Source organism: Meleagris gallopavo, chromosome 7 (assembly GCF_905368555.1).
Source record: "Meleagris gallopavo chromosome 7, MGAL_WU_HG_1.1, whole genome shotgun sequence".
Classification (NCBI taxonomy): domain Eukaryota; kingdom Metazoa; phylum Chordata; class Aves; order Galliformes; family Phasianidae; genus Meleagris; species Meleagris gallopavo.
Genome location: NC_139410.1, coordinates 16071759 through 16090046, shown reverse-complemented (window position 1 = coordinate 16090046; position 18288 = coordinate 16071759). Strand labels below are relative to the sequence as shown.

Here is an 18288-nt window from a genome sequence, read left to right as displayed (position 1 = left end):
AGGAAAACATTAATTGTGCTCCAGGAAGGCACCCTACATTAATTATGAAAAAAGACTTCAAGTTATATTAGCCTTTAGCTTTTAGAAATCAGAAACTCAATTGTTTTTACTGTAGTTGACTCATGATTTTATAAAAATAAATGTATGATGTTGTATATACAATTTGGAATACGCAGCTCACAAGTAGCTCATAAAAATAGTATTCATCAAATAATAAGAAAATTTGGATATTTTTTACATCAATCAGTAGAAATTAAGTTAAATATTAAATTAATATTTCAATGCCAAACTTCTACAGTCACTGGAAGTAACAAAAATATAAATACAAAAATATATATTTTTCAAAGGTCAAACTTCTCATCTTCACTTTAAAGCAAAAATATAAATATCCGTAATAGTAGCCTTTTGTAAACACTTAAGAGAGAAAGGAAGAATTGAGATGAGGAATGAAATCAGAGTACAACATGCTTTCTGATCGTACTCTAACATATCTCAGCTCCTTGAAACATCACGCAAAAAAAAAAGAATAGCAGAAATGACCTCTGTAAAGAAAGGCACAAAGCATAAATGAAGGGAAGTGCCAGGTTTCCACCTTGATTTGTGCCAAGTATTTTATCTAAAACATACAGAGTTGTGTCTGCCTGGTATAGTCCTGTAATAGAAGGCTATTGCATCTTCAAGTGAAAAAGCTGCTTCTAACATTTCTTCAGGAATTTTACCCCGAATCTCTGAAGCTGGTAGATCCGTCTTAAGAACACCTTGAAATAGTATTGTCACACATACGGACAGTAGAAATGCAGACTACTGCATTAGGAAACTATGGGCTTTAAATAAAAGGGAAGTTCAAACAGTTATGGCCAAAAGCTTACATGACAAAACCCTTCGGAGTTTCATTAAACCTATGAACTTCCCCAGTTGCAACTCATACATTATAAAATTTACCTTAATATCTGCAGAGTAGATGTAATGTTACGAAGACATCTGAGCATTTATTTATTTTTCAAAATATTTGCTACATATTCTGTTCCTACATTTTATAATGCAGTATGAAAAAAAATATCTGAGAGACTGCAACATTTGTCTGTAAAGTACAAAAAAATCTCCAACTAATAAATAATTAAAAAGGAAAAAAAATAACAGATAAGAGAATTGCAAAGATCTATAAAAATCCTGACTCCTATGCCCTGATTGCTGAGAGACCAACATCACAGCTGTTTCCCCCCTTCATTCAGCATTCCAAAAATACAGTAAGAATATCAGGCTGACAGGCTTGATCCCAGAGAAGTGGATGCAGGAACTGCTCCCTGCCTTCTGCTTATTTAAACATAACAATAAATCCATAAATTGCAGTCTAGTGTTAGTAGATGAAACATACACCATTTGATCAGTGATTAAATTTAACTCCATAGAATAGTTTATATTTCACCTTTCAGAAGAACTATCAATAAAGTGAAAAGAAAACAAGTAGTTGCAAAAATAGCTAATGAAGACTTTTTAACTTAACCCGGAACACAAATGAAAAATAGAACTGATACTATACCTTCGAAGAATTTGGTCTGTTGCAAGCAAAAATATTTTTCAAGAGATACAAGAAAAAATTAAATAAAAGAAAGTACTTGGTATCACAAAAGGTTTGGATTTTTAAAATTAAATGGAACTTTACAGTTAATAAACCATAACATATCTGTCAACAACGCATGACATGGCATAGTGAGTTAGTCTTCCTTTTGGAAGCTTTTCTGCAGAAACGTTAAAATTCTCATTAAGTTGCCTTTACTTGAGGAGCAATAAGAAATTAAGGTTTTTATTTTCGTGAATAGGCACTATATAAAAGTAAATGAGCATAAGAAATATACATAATTCTGATATTCTTGAATTCTGCTCATGCTTTGTATTAGGAAAGAAGCAAAGAAAGAAGAAAACTGCAAATATACTTTTTACAGTCTCATTTAAAAAAAAAGATAGGCAATCACTGAAGTGCATATATTAGCTAAATTCTAACGAGAAGACTAATGAGACTGTTAAATTTTAAGTCTAATGATCTTTGTTTTACTTTGCATCCAAGTGATTGCTTCTTCCAGTGAGAGATCAAAATCTTCACTGCATACGTGTATTTTCTCCCCTGCTTTAAAGCTTCATAAGGACAGATCGCTTGAGCAAAGTAATCTGCTTAAGAACCTAATTTCCTGCCCAACAATGAGAAATACATATTAGGTAATCATTTATCCTTATTTCACAAAGCAAAACTTTACACGAGTCTCCTAATAACTACAAACGTGCAACATCTGTGGGGAAAAACAAATCTCATTTTCACTTTTTTACCTTCTTCTCTCCTATATTTAAGATAAATTTCATCCCATCAGACCTGGTTACACTGAAGTTATTACCAGGCCCGGGGCCCCCAGCATAAGAAAGAAGCAGAGCTGTTGAAGCAGGTCGAGAATAGGACACAAAGATGAACAGAGGGCTGGAGCAGCTTTCCTTTGAAGAAAGGTTGAGGGAGCTGGGCTTGTTCAGCATGGAGAAGAGTATTTAAGTTATTGAAGGGAGATTATAAACAGAGGGAGAACGACTTTCTACATAGTCTGATATGATAAGACAAGGGCAAATTCTTTTAACCAAAAAGAGGGCAGATTTAGGTTAGATGTTAAGCAGAAATTCTTTACTGAGAAGGTGGTACAAGAGGCTGCCCAGAGTGGTTCTGTATGCCTCATCCCTGGAGATGTTCAAGGCCAAGTTGGACAGGGGCCAGGGCTCTGATCTGGTGGGTAGCAACTCTGCCCACATATGGAACTGGATGGGCTTTAAGATTCCTTCTCAGCCATGCACTTCTGTGATTCCACAAATCCATTCCTAGTGGGATAAGGATGCACAGAAGGAGACTTTTATCCTTTCTGTCCCTCTCTATACTATTTTAATGAAACTGAAAGGATAACTTGACAGAATTAGGAGAAGTTTGGGAAGAGAGAATGGGTAAGAAAAGGTAAAGAGAAATAAGACGAGGAATGTTAAGATAATCCTCCCACTCAACAATATTGCTGTACAAAATAATAATAAAAAAAATCTAGCAGGTGTTCTTGATTCTTTTTTAGTTCCTCAAAAGAGGAACGCTGCTTCGCAAGACAAAAGCATTTTATATTTCTGTTGATACCTAGATAAGTGGGTTGATTATTAGTAATAATACGTTTTTAAAATAGTTGGGGCAATAAGAAAAAGCCAGCAAAAATAGCAAAGCACCTGATAGTTTTTAAGTTAATTCAAATTACCAGAAGAACTTGATGACTATTTTTTTCTTTTTAAATCTCTGCCTGTTTTACTCACAATTTCCCCATATAATACCCCCTTAACAAAACAGCCCACACACAACTGAATACAGCCCACAATACAACTTCTAAAGTATGTCAGTAGCATATTACAAAAAAAATTTGTCAACTGGATTATATTTGAGAGTCTGAAAACATTGTTAACACAACACTTTCTTTTCCTATATATATATATATATTATTTTAACTAAGAAACACCACATCTTTCAGGAAGAACTACATTCTGCTTCTCTGAAGATGATGTTCACCATCAACAAGCTACTTTATCTGCCTTTCTTTCAACTACTAACATTTCTAATCCTCCAATGCAAGAAGCAAGAAAGAGTTCATTTGAAGACCATTTAAAAGAAAGACATACACTGGAATTTAAAATAATTATAATCCAAATGCAGCTATTCTTCAATTTCATTAAGTTTGTAGTTGCAGATTTTAGACTAACAAAAGAAAACTAAAGCCATCCTAAAAAGCAATAAAATTTAATAAATTTCTCAAGTTAGTCTTCTTGAGGAATAATGGAGTTTTCACTTACCAATTTAGCCTCAGACTGCACTGGCTGTGGGGAGGAAGGCCCTGGGATTCCTGGGATACTAGGCACCATGGTGACAGGTCTAACAAGCTGACCAGATAAAGTATAAAAATGAAGAAAGCCTGAGTATGTTATCATAATACAGAGTATTTGACACCACTACCCTCTGAAACCAAAACAGCTGTTTCAAGTTCTATGCTGCACTTATGCAAACCTGCTACACTTTCAAATTAACGTAACATCATGCTTACTTACTGGAACTGCAGCAGGGACATGCACATTAGAATTTGTAATAGATGCAGGAATAGCAACAGGCATGGTTTGTCCATTAGGAAGATGTAACAGCAGTGGAAACGGGCCTGGAACTGGACTGAAAAAGAAATTACATGTATTAGAGAAAACTTATCCAGAGAAGAGAACAAGCTTACACATTGTATCAATATATATCTATATAAGCAGTTTTAATGTAATATTTAGAGACAAAAAGTACGAATTTGGTGATGTGAAGAACACGGAACAGTATTTCACATGTAGAGAAGCACCACTTTCACCCAAGCATCTCAAAGTTGTATAATAACCAAAGAAACAGTAACTGACAGTTAACAAGACAACCGTTCCAGAATCTATAAGAAAGCATTACATCAAGATTTATGTAACTTACACTATTGGTCTGTTAGAGGATGGAGCCTGGGTAATAACAGTACTAGACGTTGGTGACGGTATTGCCTGCTGAATAATAACACTTGAGTCAGAACTCGTAAGTAGAACGTTAGGAACCTGTAGTGATGCTGGACGAACTATTGTTGAAGTGGGCTGTGCAGTCTGCTGCAGTGACACTTCCTGAGAAGAAACCAAAGATCAATCAGTTTGTAAAATACACCATTAATACACCAGTTTTATACCAGTTATACACCATTAATTCAGACCATAAAAGGAAAATAATTTATCAGAACGTATCAGAAGTTCTCTAACATCTGAATCAGCAAAAAGAATCAGTCACACATTTAAAAAAAATATTTTCAGATTAATTATTTCAATCACTACAATGAAATTTTACTAGCGTTACTTTAGTTTTATAGCCAATCTTGGCTCTATTTATGATAAAGTTACAATTAATATCTGATCAAATCTAATTATTAGTTAAATATTTTTATAGCAAGAAACTCACTGGCACTATCTGCACCATCGTACCCACAACAAATAAGAAAACATTTCATGGTGTCCTTATGAACATTTCAAATTCAGCTATTGTTGCATCTTTAAACAAAAACAAAATAGGTTTATTTTCTAGTAAAAAGGAAATAAAACAATTTATGATCCTTTATACCTGACTTATATATGCTTTATAAGTAGAGTGTTATGCAGTAACAACTCCCCGGAATGTTACACAGATAGCTATGAAAAATATTTGGATATCCTGACATGGAGAAAATGATCTGAGCACAGGAATTTAATTTCCTTGGCTAGAACTAGATAATAGACAAAACTCACTGCAATTCCTAGCTTAGCAATCAGGTAAGACATTATGAAGTGCAACATAGTGCAAGTAACCCAGTGAAACCAGAAATGCCTTACCGAAACCAATGCCTTCCTTCTCAAGACAGCTTTCATATGGTCAGATTTCAGATTGTCTTTACATGGGGTATTCTGAAGTTATTTGGTATTTTCACACTAACTCTACAGTCCAGGGCACAAAGCTACACTCTTGAGAGTAGCTTATTTTAGTTGCTCTGCTGTTAGGCAGAATTTTAAATAGAACTTCTCACACAGGTGTCACACAAGCTATATTGATGATCATTTGTTCTGAATTCAACTCAAGTTATTAATATTTAACAAAACTTAAAGTACTGGTGTCTTAGCCATCTTGTTTTCTTTGTTTGGGGTGTGTGTGTGTGTGTGTGTGTGTGTGTGTGTGTGTACATTCCCTGGAAAATAAGCATACTCCTCTGAGTACTTTATAGAACTGTATATGCGCTAGCAAACTGTGGGCTTTAAAAAAAGAAAGGACTTTAGATAATGAAATTTCCTCCCCTTTGAAGTTCACAGGTTAGATTTGACATCAGGGTTCATTAGTTCATTCATCTTTTTGCCCAAAGGACCTAAAAGAGCCTATTCACAGTGACTGAGTTTTGGGAGAACAACAGAAATATAGCAAGGAAGCCGAGAATACATAATTTTTTAATTTTTTTTTTTAAGCATCAATATCAATGTAACAAAATTATACATTTTAACAGTTGAACACAGTACCTAAGATTATGGATGAGTGCCCAAAGAAGACGTAAGTACAGTATGGAATTACAGAAAAAGAAAAGAAATAGGAAGAGGCATATTCGTAGGACAGGGTTGAACACTTCTTTAAAAATGAGGAATTTGATCTAACAGCTGTACAGATCTTACTCTGTGAGAAGAGCCACAGAAAGGAGACTAGCTTCTTGACTGTAAAGAATTAGAGGAAGGCAGAAGGGAGAACATTTGCCCCAAATCTAGCAAGAGTTAACTGAAAATATAGTATTGTGCCATTCTTCACTCGTTTCAGCTTCATGTTCTCCTACCTGCTGCTTGTCACTACTACCAGCATTGTTACTGCAACCAAGCAGGTTAGCAGAGTCAGCAGAAAGTCTATTCCTACTTTAGGACTCGAACACAGGAATACCCATCTTTGCCATATGTAGCAGAACCAACAGTTTTAAGAGGTTTGGGGGTTTTTTTGCTTTTTCACCAGAAACATCTTCATATACAGCAACCACATAAATATATACACATATAAATATAAGTGCAGGTACATGAAAACCACAGAATGAATACCCATGACAAAGTAATGCTACTTTATATAAAAAGGTGAAAAAAACAAACAGGTAGCTACAGCCACAGAGCCATGGTTTGTTACAGCTTTAAGACAAATATGCACTCGTGCAGATATTCATACCTTCTCAGTAACAGTAATGCCAGAACAGACCGTTTTCTGTATGGGTCTGTGGGAGTTTTTTTAAGTACCTGTGTGAGCAGATGGGGCAATAGCTGCTAGAATACAAGTCTAAGGAGAGAAACGTGCTCAAAGGCAGCATGTGAAAGACTGATAAGCTTCAGAGAAAAACAGTTTGAATTTGTAACAATGGATAAACTCAGAAGAGGAGTTGAATCTGCACATGGTCACTGGGGTGTGCACAGACATCCATATCAACATGCTGTATGATTCAGGTAACATCCACGAACTTGGTGGCTGCTATCAGCAAGCAAAGACTACAGGGTTACGTATGGACTCGATGAAAGAATGGACCCCCCAAAAGACTTCCCAAATAGCCACCTATCCCTCCACCACTACAACCTCCCACTTACAAGCAAGCAGCTGGGACTGGTCTCCCAACTTTTGCTTCAACTATGTAACGCGGTAAGTTACAGCTCTGTGTGAATACTGGCTATTGGTAACAGCTTAACTGGTGAGCGTCCTAATCAAGATTGACTGTATACTAAATCTCTTCCTCGATTGAGTCTCTACCTGGAGAAAGGCAATTTGCAACTTTCACACCAAGTATTCCATGGTAAGTGTATTTCAGCAACCAAAGATCAATCTAGTAACATAACTTAATTCTATAAAATTCTGAGAACAGAAACGTCACGTGCACACAACTCTATTAAATACAGCCTACCTTAAATAGAGCGCTTTGTTTAGAAGAACAGAAACGATCACCAAACATTCAAAGAATAACATGTTTATTCAATTGAAAACAAAGTACTTTCAATTTCCCGTTCTCACACTAACATGCATTAAGTTTAACTCTGGAAAACATAAACGTGCTAATTACATAAACAATGTTGCAATAATGTAAGCTGGAGATGTATTGGATCTATAAGAAACTGTCATTCTATCAACATATAAAAACCCACAGGCACACTACTCCAATAAAGATACTCACTGGCCAAAGAATTGTTCTTATGAAGCGTAAATTTTGTCTAAAATAAGGTAGTTTGTAAATTCTGCTAAAGAACAAGGACAAAAAAAATTAAAAAAGATAAATTGGCAGAATCACAACCTTAAGAGATTTTGCCCACCTGTAAAAGAAACAGAAGATTAAGCCTATTTGAAGATACTGAAGATTTATTGAAAGGACCTCTCCAATCCTTTTATTCTCGAAACTAAAAACCACTGACGTTCAGAAAACCTTTTATAGAAGATGATAATTATATTTTTACATTTGTTTTCAATACTTGCATATTTGCAAGTATTTTGAATCTAAAAGCAAATATCATGCAAAAACTTCCTAATACAATCAATGAACACTTGGAATTCTTTATACAGAAAGGCAGATGGCCAGAACTATTGCTGTAATTGATTAACACTAAGAAAACAAATGGCTTTGAAATAATTAGTTTAGGGAATTAGCTACCTGGCAACAACAACAAGAACAACTTGAGAAACTCAGTTGAGGGTCTTCTTCTAAAATATTGTTAATAAGAAACTATAGTGAGCTTGGAAACTCTCAACTAATAAATTAACCTTTATTTGCTTATTATTTTATGGCTAAAAGGCTTTAGGTACTTGTAATGGTAACTTAGTCTATTCTACATAGAATAACAACTGTTATTGAAGCTTTGTGGAACTAAGAAAACTCTCCCAGAATACTAAAAATAGGATGAAGCACAACTTGCAAGAGTGTCTAAGAAATCCTTTGACAACTACAAAGAAAATGAGAACCTTCTTACACATACATTAACAGGCTGTGACTGTTTAAGACTACTAAAACATATTCAGCCAAGGAGATGGTTACGATGGCGTATATAATTTTAAAACCAGCTATGCCCTGAAGAAAAGCAACAAACCTTCCCTCCTTCAACACACCTATAGAAGGAGAATATAAAAATCTAACTGAGAAAACAGCAACACTCTGCTCACATTTCTCAACTTCTGCAGGCCACATTCAGCAGCAGCACACTCCAAGCAGCACCCTCATCCTTGCTCAGCTTGTCTCTACAATCAGACATCAAAACAACATTAAACTGCAGCAGCTTTTCACTTCAGCACTGTTACAGTGACAACACTGAAATTACATAATGAATAAGTTTATAAGCACTGCCAGGCATTTAGATACAATTTGCACTTGTAATGATGTTGATGAGATACTGAACCACTACTGTAAAATAAGACGTTAATATTTTTTCCTGCCAAGACTTGAGCACTTAGAATAATTATTTGCAGACAAAAACAAACTAACCTCTCCAAACTATGTAATAAAGAAGATGATTTAAGATTTGGACTATGATATGCTTGATCAAAGCAGCTCTTTACGTGTATTCTTTTGAACCAGTTTTACTATTTTTGACTACATGATCGCTCCGATAAGCCATGATTACTCATCTTTCCTAATTTATAAAACTCAGCACAGCCTTCTGAAGACAATTCTCTACTGGAACTCCCTTGACTTTCTGTCACATACACTGTCTGTTGGGAGGATAAGAGAAGCGGTGCAAGTGGAAGTGGTAAACTGGAAACAAAGAATAACATTACCTTCACAAGGACAGTCTGGCATTGGAATGTATTAAGCAGAGACACTGTGCATTCTCCCTTCTTGGAGGTTTCAAGATTGGACTGCGTAAAGTCCTGAGTCTCTTGGTCTGGTCTCAGATCTAAACCCTGCTTTGAGCAGGAAGTTGGAATAGAAATGTCTTATGGTCCCTTTCAATATGAATTATCTAGTAATTCCAAATAAGTCCGCTAATTTTTGAAAACAAGGTATCTAAGTCCCTCAAATGCAGACTGCCCACTAGCGATGTGCATAGAAAACCTGACTACAGCCACCATATTGCTTACTATGCTTTGCTCCTTATATTTTTATTTCCATTCCTACTTGATTAATTAATTCATTCCATTAATTTTGCTCAATTTTCTCTCCAAGAGAACTTCATATGATGAAAACACTGCAAGTTACATCTCAATCTTATCAAACTATTTCTTTCTAGTACTGCCAAAGCAATTGTTCCGAAATGGATTTAATTACAACACTCTCTTGAGACAGACAATATCTCACAAATCCAGCCCTCAGGTAAACACTAAACAAGCAACTGCCCCAGATCACTGTTTTTAAACATACTGATACAGCTGAAAGGGTATGGATTTTGAAATAAAGTTTTCCTGCTTAATTTTGAAAGATCACCCATTCAACCCCTGTACATTTTTATAGTACACCTCATGCTGCTGCACAAAACAATTCATGAGAAAACACAGGATAAATACACAAGTATACACACGTAGAGTCTCAAGCTACACTTCATTTGCTTTTTCCAGACTACTGCCTGATGATGCATAAAAAAGAGTAAAGAACCCAATTAAGACTTTTTTTTTTTAACACAGCAGCAATACTAAATCTGATTTCCTTTGTATCTTTACTGAATGATCAGTGTGAGGCAAATAGAAAATTGTGCTGAGCAAAGCTAACTAAAGAATTGAACAAATTAAGTATGTATCCAGGAAATGTGGTTAATGAAGTCTTTTACTTTCAGCCGGTTAAGTAGCATGGGTATCAACAGGTACAAGAAACCTAAAGACCATCAGAAGATTCAGATAATAACTCCAAAAATAAAAAACAATCCTGACCTTTTCATCATTGGTAGTAGACTCTGGATGAGGTAAAGGACTATCTTGATGAGTTGTCTCTACAACAGAAGGTTCTTCAATTTTGTTTCTTATAATTGGCGTTGCAAGAGGAGACAGATCTAGAGGCATCTAAAAGTAATAATGTAAAAAAAAAATCACTAAAAAAATAAAATACATAAGAAAATACAAGTATCTAAGGAGAAATATTAGCTTTATTATAATAATAACAGTGAGGTGCTGATGTCTGGAAGATCTTGATGCAGATGTGTTAGCAGTCAAACCTACTTTTTCCAGGATCTGTATAAATACCAATTTTCACTAAGACTTTGTGTTTCAATTTCCATTGAGATTAAACACTTTTCTGAAGTTCTTCTTTCCCAAGATTCACAGGAGAGTTATAATTGAGGAAGGACAGCACTACACTTAATGGCTACGCTTACGATACAATCCCTCTATACATTACATCATTAAAAAAAAAATCTTAACTTCATTTTCAAAGTAGAAAAAAAGCTGTCATAGACTTGTCATTTCAAACTTGATGCAGCTAATAATTATTGAAAAAGTTTTATATTGTTACAAACATAAAGTCCACCAGGACATCTGAAACTCTGCAAAGAAATTCAGTTATAAAAATACTTAAAGCAGTGTATTGACTTGAAAATCTGTACTACCATCTAACCTGTTGTCCAAATACCTTCAAAAGAGAGTTCCCCCAGAGCTTATATTCCATTTTTATTCTAGGTGCTTTTTTTCTATTTCATTTTTAGTTTCCCTAAGAATAGGTTATTAAAGAGAAGGGAAAACTGCTAAAGGTGGAACCTTTTTTCACACTACAACTGAATGGGAAATACTACAGAAAAAGTAAAACTATTTTAAAAAAGCTTTAGGAAGAATTGCTATTAGGGTAATTTCTTCTACCCGTTGCCATTCTTGTTTATTTATGTTATCAAAGATATACAGCACAACTATGTTTCTTCTTGTCACCTTGGAAAACTAATATCAATGTTAAAAGTTGTTGAAATGTTTTAAATACTCTGCAATAACTGTAACGTCCTCCAAGAAAATGGTGAATTACAAAGAAAATCAAGTCAGAATCAAAAACAGAATTTATCATTCATATGATTTTAAGAAAGTTACGGTGCACCAATTAAAAAAGATTTGGCACAGTTGTGAGTGCAAAGCAAAGGTGAGTTTTCATCAAGAGCACACAGGAATGAGTCCTATTCACAAGTGCCTACCAAAATCTTTTCTGAAACAGAACAAGAAGAGACTGATTCTGTAAAATCTCTATATATACGTATAATAGAGACTTTACTTATTTTTTAATGCCACTGTCCGTGGAAGTTAAAGCATATCATCAGTCAAAGGTAAAATCATTCAAAGGGGACACAATAAATATTTTCATTTGGAGAAGCGTTTATATGGTTGGGCCCTAGTTAGGGCTAGGAAGTTACAGAAGAAATAGGAGAAAGCATGTTTAAACTTAAGGACAGTTCCTCACGAAAGAACATTAAATGCTGAACAAAAACTGTAAATTCTGCTTAGATTTTAATATACTGTTAAAAAAAAAAGCAATGTAGATGTTTAGGTTGTGATCAGTAGTTTCTAGGTAAAAATGATTATTTAACTGACAAAGCGAACATAATTGTTATCAAATTACTGACATTTCCAAGTTTAGTGGTTGTGCTGAATTTTTAGAGTATTTAATACCATTATTTTCACTTCTTTCTTCTCAAATGTTTTTTTTTCCTGCAAAATTCATTAATTTTCAGACTTTTAAAAATTATTTGGAGCCTAACGAAATTTCAATCAAGCTAATGATGAACTTCAACAGATACAGGCAAAATACTTAAAAAATTCAGATAAAATCAGTGTGTTCCAGTGTCCATTCTTCTTACGTAAACTAATCCGCAGAAAAGTATTCTTACCTTTGTATTCTCCCCATAGAAGACTATACGATGGCAGCTGGCCAACAATTACTGGTATAGTTTAAAAGACAACATAACAACTCATTTGCTTTTCTCAACTGAACAGCGGGACTGAAAAGAAAATATGTACGAACTTACTTTCTTAATGTCATCTTCAGAAGCCTTTTTAAACTCATTTTCAAAAGGACTTGCTAATTCATTGAATAAGCCAACTTCTTCACAGTTCTTCAAGAATCGAGTTGGTGTTGGTGTCTGATCTGAAATAAAGTTTCCACAAACCACACAGTTTTACTTTTAAAATACTATTTGAGAACACATGCATTGTAAATACTTTTCAAAGTAAAAGGAGACAGCACCAATATATCAAGATATTGGTATGTAATTATAAAAATACATAACTTTTACTAAAACTAACCCAGGCTAACTAAATTACATTCAAAAAAATGTGAGTTTATTCAAATAACTATTCACAAGCCTCAGTGAGTTTTATGCTACAAAGGATTTCTTCTAACTTAAAAGCGAGATGATACCAAGAAAATTTATAAATTTAAGAAATCTGTATTTTGCCTACATAAGGATGATACCAATAGGATTATTTATTTTAACTAGCTTTATAGTTGATGAATGTATTAATACTTCAAGCTATTTAGCAATTCACTTCAAAATTACTTCACTTTGCTCAGAAAACTAAATGTGTGAAAAGCAAGGGTATTTTTGTAGGTTTAGGATGCTCTTACAGTCAGTTGCCTGTTTATTAAGTATTTTGAAGACTGGTTAAAAGAACAAAACCTTAAAGATTTGTGTTGATTTTCTGATCACGTATACTCTAGTAATGCTCTCAAAAGATGAAGCACACAACAAAAAGAATGGCCAAAGAAGTGCTTTGATACCAAGTACTTTGGTGTATCTATTGGGAATGAAAGTTTAAACCCAAAATCTCATAGTTGTAACTGTATGACAGTTTTTTTCCTATGAGCCTTTCACAGAATTCACTCATTTCAGACAGAATTATCTTCTCATTCCTTGCCAGCCAACACCACACAGATACTAATAAAAAGCAGCTGCATTACAAAACATAGCAACATACAGGATTTACATTAATATGCTTGATTTTTGTAAGCCAGCACTGTCGTTTTCATAGAAAACTAGACTCTTGATTAGAAACAGAGAAAACTGTTTCATTCTGAAAAATACAGATGAGGGAAAGGAATAGATGATGTGGTTAAAAACATTGTTTTGCCTTGAAAGTATGCTCCTTTCTGTCCTGCAGGAAAACCAGCCACAAGGCATACTCCACCTGCTGGAGACAAGTAGTTCAAGTTTGCAGACCACTAACTCCTTACAGCGCTGGAAGGATATCAAAGATTTCTTCTGTCCACGTCCATCAACCATAGGGAGCTTTTCTCAAGAGCCAGTCAACTATAGCACATCACTTTGGTGAGCTAGCAGCCTCTAGTTTCAAAGGCAAGACCTATGCAAAGGCTTAAATTTTTTTAAGAAGTACATTCACTGCTCACAGTTTCTTTCTTTCTTCTAATACTGTCAAAATGAGAGTAATCAATACCAAGTGTGTGAAACATGATAATAGGAGATATGATACTGTACAAAAGACTTCATTGGATCTTCTAATTGTAAAACTGAGCTGCAGTTCTAAGACTTCTGGCACCCTGCTTACTACTTCCTGAGGTACTCTCAAAAGAGGTTTTCTATAAATTTACTATGTAAATTCCTCTATTTCACCACTATCCCTGGGTCATTTGCCACAAAGTAACTTCATCTGAAATATCATTAGTGTTATTATGTACATCTTCACTAATGTAACCTAGCAGTTACAACTACAGTTCACATACTGGAATGTAGTTGCAAAGAGACAGAATGACATCATAGTTTCATTCTCACACACCTGATTACAGGCAGGCTCTCTTTCTTACAGTTTAATAGTTGAGAACTGTGTCTAGAATATCAAAATGTAACTGCTATTGTAACAGCAACTTCTTTTTGTTTCTTCATCCTAACAAGTTAGCTGCTTAAAACAAAGATGCTCTGAAAATGTCTGAAAGTCTTTGCAACATCCATTTACACTGTTCTACCACCGAAAAAAAAAAAACAACATTCTGATTATAACTTCATAATTAGCATGTGCTGTCTTCATTGAAAAGCTTTAAGTGTATTATGATCCCTTGGTGATTACTTCTGATCCTGGACAAACAAAAAAGTTACTTACAACCATGAATATGCCTTGAATTCAGAAGTGGAGATACAATAAAAATAGTGGTTGGAATTTAACCTAAAAATACTTCAAATAATTAAAACTATTGTTATCTTTCTTGTAGTTACTAAGTCATTCTCCTAATGTCATCACAGCATGTAAAAACATAATGTATTTTAAATGTCAGGGACAAGTAATCCCAATTAAACTGTAAGCCTTAAACATGGTACAACTTAGTGATGGACCTGTTAGGCACAGCCTTTGATAGTGTTGGTTCTTACTAAACACTTACTACACAATTTAATCAATTATTAAAAAGTATTGATATCTGGAAAATATTTAATCATGTATCAGATCCAAATAAAAGTTAAAAAACAGATTTTAGCAAAATATAATAATACAGGAAAACATTTACAAAACACTTTGTAGACAACTACAATGAAGAAAATATTTCAGTCTCATAATGCATATCTACTCATTAAGTACAGAAAACAGACCAAAATGAATGCACATTCCACCAGAAAAAATGAACAAACTAGTTATGAAATTATATACTAACCAGCCACAATGACACTATCATTACGAGCCGGACCAAATTTCAGTGTCATCTCATGTTTATGTTTATGGACAGCCAAATGATCCTCATTGGTAAAACGCTGTGGCAGAAAATTTTAAGAAATGTAATTCTGAATACAAACACAGTAAATACAGTTCTACAGAAAGTCACTTTCATAACATGCAAAACAGTTGTTACTAAGTTAATAGACAACTCTTTGGAATATCTTACTTGTTGGTCAACAGTACCAACAAAAACATGACAAATCTCAAATAATGTTTACAGTACCCAAACAGCAACAACATCAGCAAAATGGCAGTGTAAGTACCTGCAGTCATCAAAAATCCATGATAACATTTCAGAGTGTTGCAGACTCCATCAACCATTAGCAAACAGCCGTTCTCTATGCTAACAGATCTTGGCAATGTTTAGCAATTATCACTATTTGATATTATTGTTTGGTTTATCACAATTATGAGAATTGATCTGTAATCACAAACACAGGCTTACTGTATTTAATAGCGTAATAACTAAATAAAATGTAACTCCTGCCCCTGACGGGTTACTATCTAACATGAGGCAGACAGAATGGGAAATACTGCTATATCATCAAACCACTGAAAGGCTATAAATTATCAAAACTTATCAGGATTTAAAAAGCTCCCAAGTTTTCAGAAGTATCCCAGCAGTGTTTTGCATACTCTTCCTCAATTTAGTGTACACTCTATGAAGGAAGCAGCAAGCAGACAAACTATGTGCTGTACAATAGATTTTTTTTTTTTTTTTTAACTTGAAACTTGCTATGCCTCTTTGATTGTGAATAAAGTTAGTGATTCAGCTGAGATAATTTAAGAAAAGTCTTTCCAAAATGCACGTTTCTACATTCAATGAAATATTCTAAGTCTTAATTTTCTTTGTGAACATCTGGAACCCACATAGAATGGCCCGGGTTGAAAAGGACCTCAAAGATCATCTAGTTTCAACCCTCCTGTTGTGGGCAGAATCACCAACCACTAGACCAGGCTGCCCAGAGCTACATCCAGCCTGGCCTTGAATGCCTCCAGGGATGGGGCACCCGCAACCTCTCTGGGCAACCTTTTCCAATGTGTCACCTTCCTCCAAGTGAAAAACTTGGTCCATAATGTTTCTGATATTTCCCCAATCATTTAAATCGCTCCACATCTAACTTGTAAGAGATACCCACTAAGCATCATCTCTCAGAAAACCATACAGAAAGCTTAATTGACCTCCAAGCATTGTCTTTAGAATATTTATGTGAGAAGGAACACGTATACGTGGAGTTGAGAGGAGATTTTAAAATGTGAGATTACTGAAAAAAAGTGTAATACAGGTCAGGCTCTTCTGTTAGGACTCTGCTTGCCAAGGGTTCCAAATGCCACTATCCATAGCTCCCGTGTCTTATCTCTAGATATGCCCTAAGGCAGGAATACCATTGTTCTATCACACTAAAACTCAAACACATCTCTACATCCTACTACATGACAGACAGACTTATTTGGAAGGAACAGGATCTCTATTCTACAGCATGATAAGGCATCTGGAGAAGCTTTGCCCATTCTCTGAGACACAAATTTCACTTTCCTCCTTCACTTGAATAAAGGATTGCTGTAGCCCCACAACGCATCTTCTATGAGATTTAGTTGTGATAGCTTACATCAAAATGGGATTCAGACAGGATGGAGACAAACACGTTGCTTAGGAGAAGGTATTCAACTTCTACTACTTCTGATGTCTCTGAACATACAAGACATGGTAAGAAATCCGAGTCTTTTCCCACTCTAAATACAAACTGCTTCATAATGTAAAATTAATGCTGTCAGTCATCATAAATAGCTATGTTTTCAGAACAAGAATGAAAATATTTTGACTTCAAAATCCAAATCAATCCAAGTGCATCAGTATCATGGAAAAAAAAAATGCAGCCAATTTAAGAAATTGCTTCTACACAAAGGCAGCAGGAATGTCAACCTCATGCAGCAGATAATGTAAACTTGCTCATTTTCAGGTTACTAAATTGAAAGCGTTAAGACAAATTTTAAGTGACCATGTATTAAAGCATTCATTAACTATTTTTTGGTTGTTATTTTCTGCTCATTTAGTGCTACATCTACTAATGCTATTTATTACAATGTATTAGATGTACTATAGGATTGTGTGGCATGCGTAATGCTAACACTTTCCTTTATACAAAGAACACAAAAATGATTCTATCAAATATTAACAGTCACCATAGATGGGAAGATTAACCCATTTTAAACTACTTTGAAGTGAAAAAAAGTGAAATTTTTAACAGATTTACTAAACAAATCCTGCAAGTCTCACTTAATGTTGAAATATACTGAAAAACGTAAGTTACCTGCACAATTATTGCACACATTTTTTCATGAAAACAAATAAGACAGGGCAAAAAAGGAAATAGTCTTCGTTATATGGTTAGTATTTTTCTGAATAAACTGAGAATCTAAATGCCAGAAAATCTTGCTGCCACCTGCTTTTCAGCAGAACTGGAAACATGGGTACTTTCTACCAATTAAGTTTCTTCTCTTCAGTCTCTGGAAACATGTTTCACTGTTTTACTTTTACTCAATCAACATCAATAACTTCAGGTCAGACCATTACCTGGCCACATCCAGGGGCAGTGCATAAAAAGGGTTTGTCATCACTCATATTCCACAGGTCGTTGTGCTACCTGTAATAAAATGACAGTGGGAAGCATTTTACAAACAGTGCAACAAATTATCAATATGCCAACATCCATGGGAAATTTCAATATTCTACAAGCAAGAACTTCTGCCTTCTGACTGCACTAAGAATCTAAATACCCAGAACATGAGTACATCTGGACTACAAACTCTGTAAGTTTGTAGCCAAAATCAAATTGAGACAGATTTTAATTAAATTTGTAACTCAGTTGGAAAGGTGTTTGTATGTAATGTAATCAATTGCAAAACATTTGTTAAAACACAGTAAAACCTTTTGTTTCTGAAACAAAAATAGCTTGTAATAATTACCCAATTCCTTCCACCCCCTGCCAAGAAAAGAACAAAGCAGCAGATAAATAATGAGTACTGAAGACCACAGTGCCAACAAATGAAAGTGGTTGATTAGACAGTTTTTTTTCATAACCATGTAAACT

The 18288-nt window shown here is 34.6% G+C and overlaps 1 protein-coding gene across 7 annotated transcripts in view; it reads right to left on the bottom strand.

The window, feature by feature from the left end:
* Positions 1–18288, bottom strand: part of ATF2 (activating transcription factor 2) — a 50982-nt gene that overhangs the window by 22301 nt on the left and 10393 nt on the right. For 6 of the 7 annotated variants that reach the window (XM_085228624.1, XM_085228629.1, XM_085228628.1 and 3 more), the window contains 7 exons: positions 17772–17841; positions 15135–15231; positions 12505–12623; positions 10439–10567; positions 4511–4689; positions 4105–4219; positions 3853–3939 (listed from right to left, as the gene is read on the bottom strand). In XM_085228624.1, coding sequence (XP_085084750.1) covers positions 3853–3939; positions 4105–4219; positions 4511–4689; positions 10439–10567; positions 12505–12623; positions 15135–15231; positions 17772–17819 — 774 coding nt within the window. In that variant the 5' untranslated portion in view covers positions 17820–17841. The remainder of the gene's footprint in view (positions 1–3852; positions 3940–4104; positions 4220–4510; positions 4690–10438; positions 10568–12504; positions 12624–15134; positions 15232–17771; positions 17842–18288) is intronic. The other variant, XM_085228631.1, reaches the window with a different exon arrangement.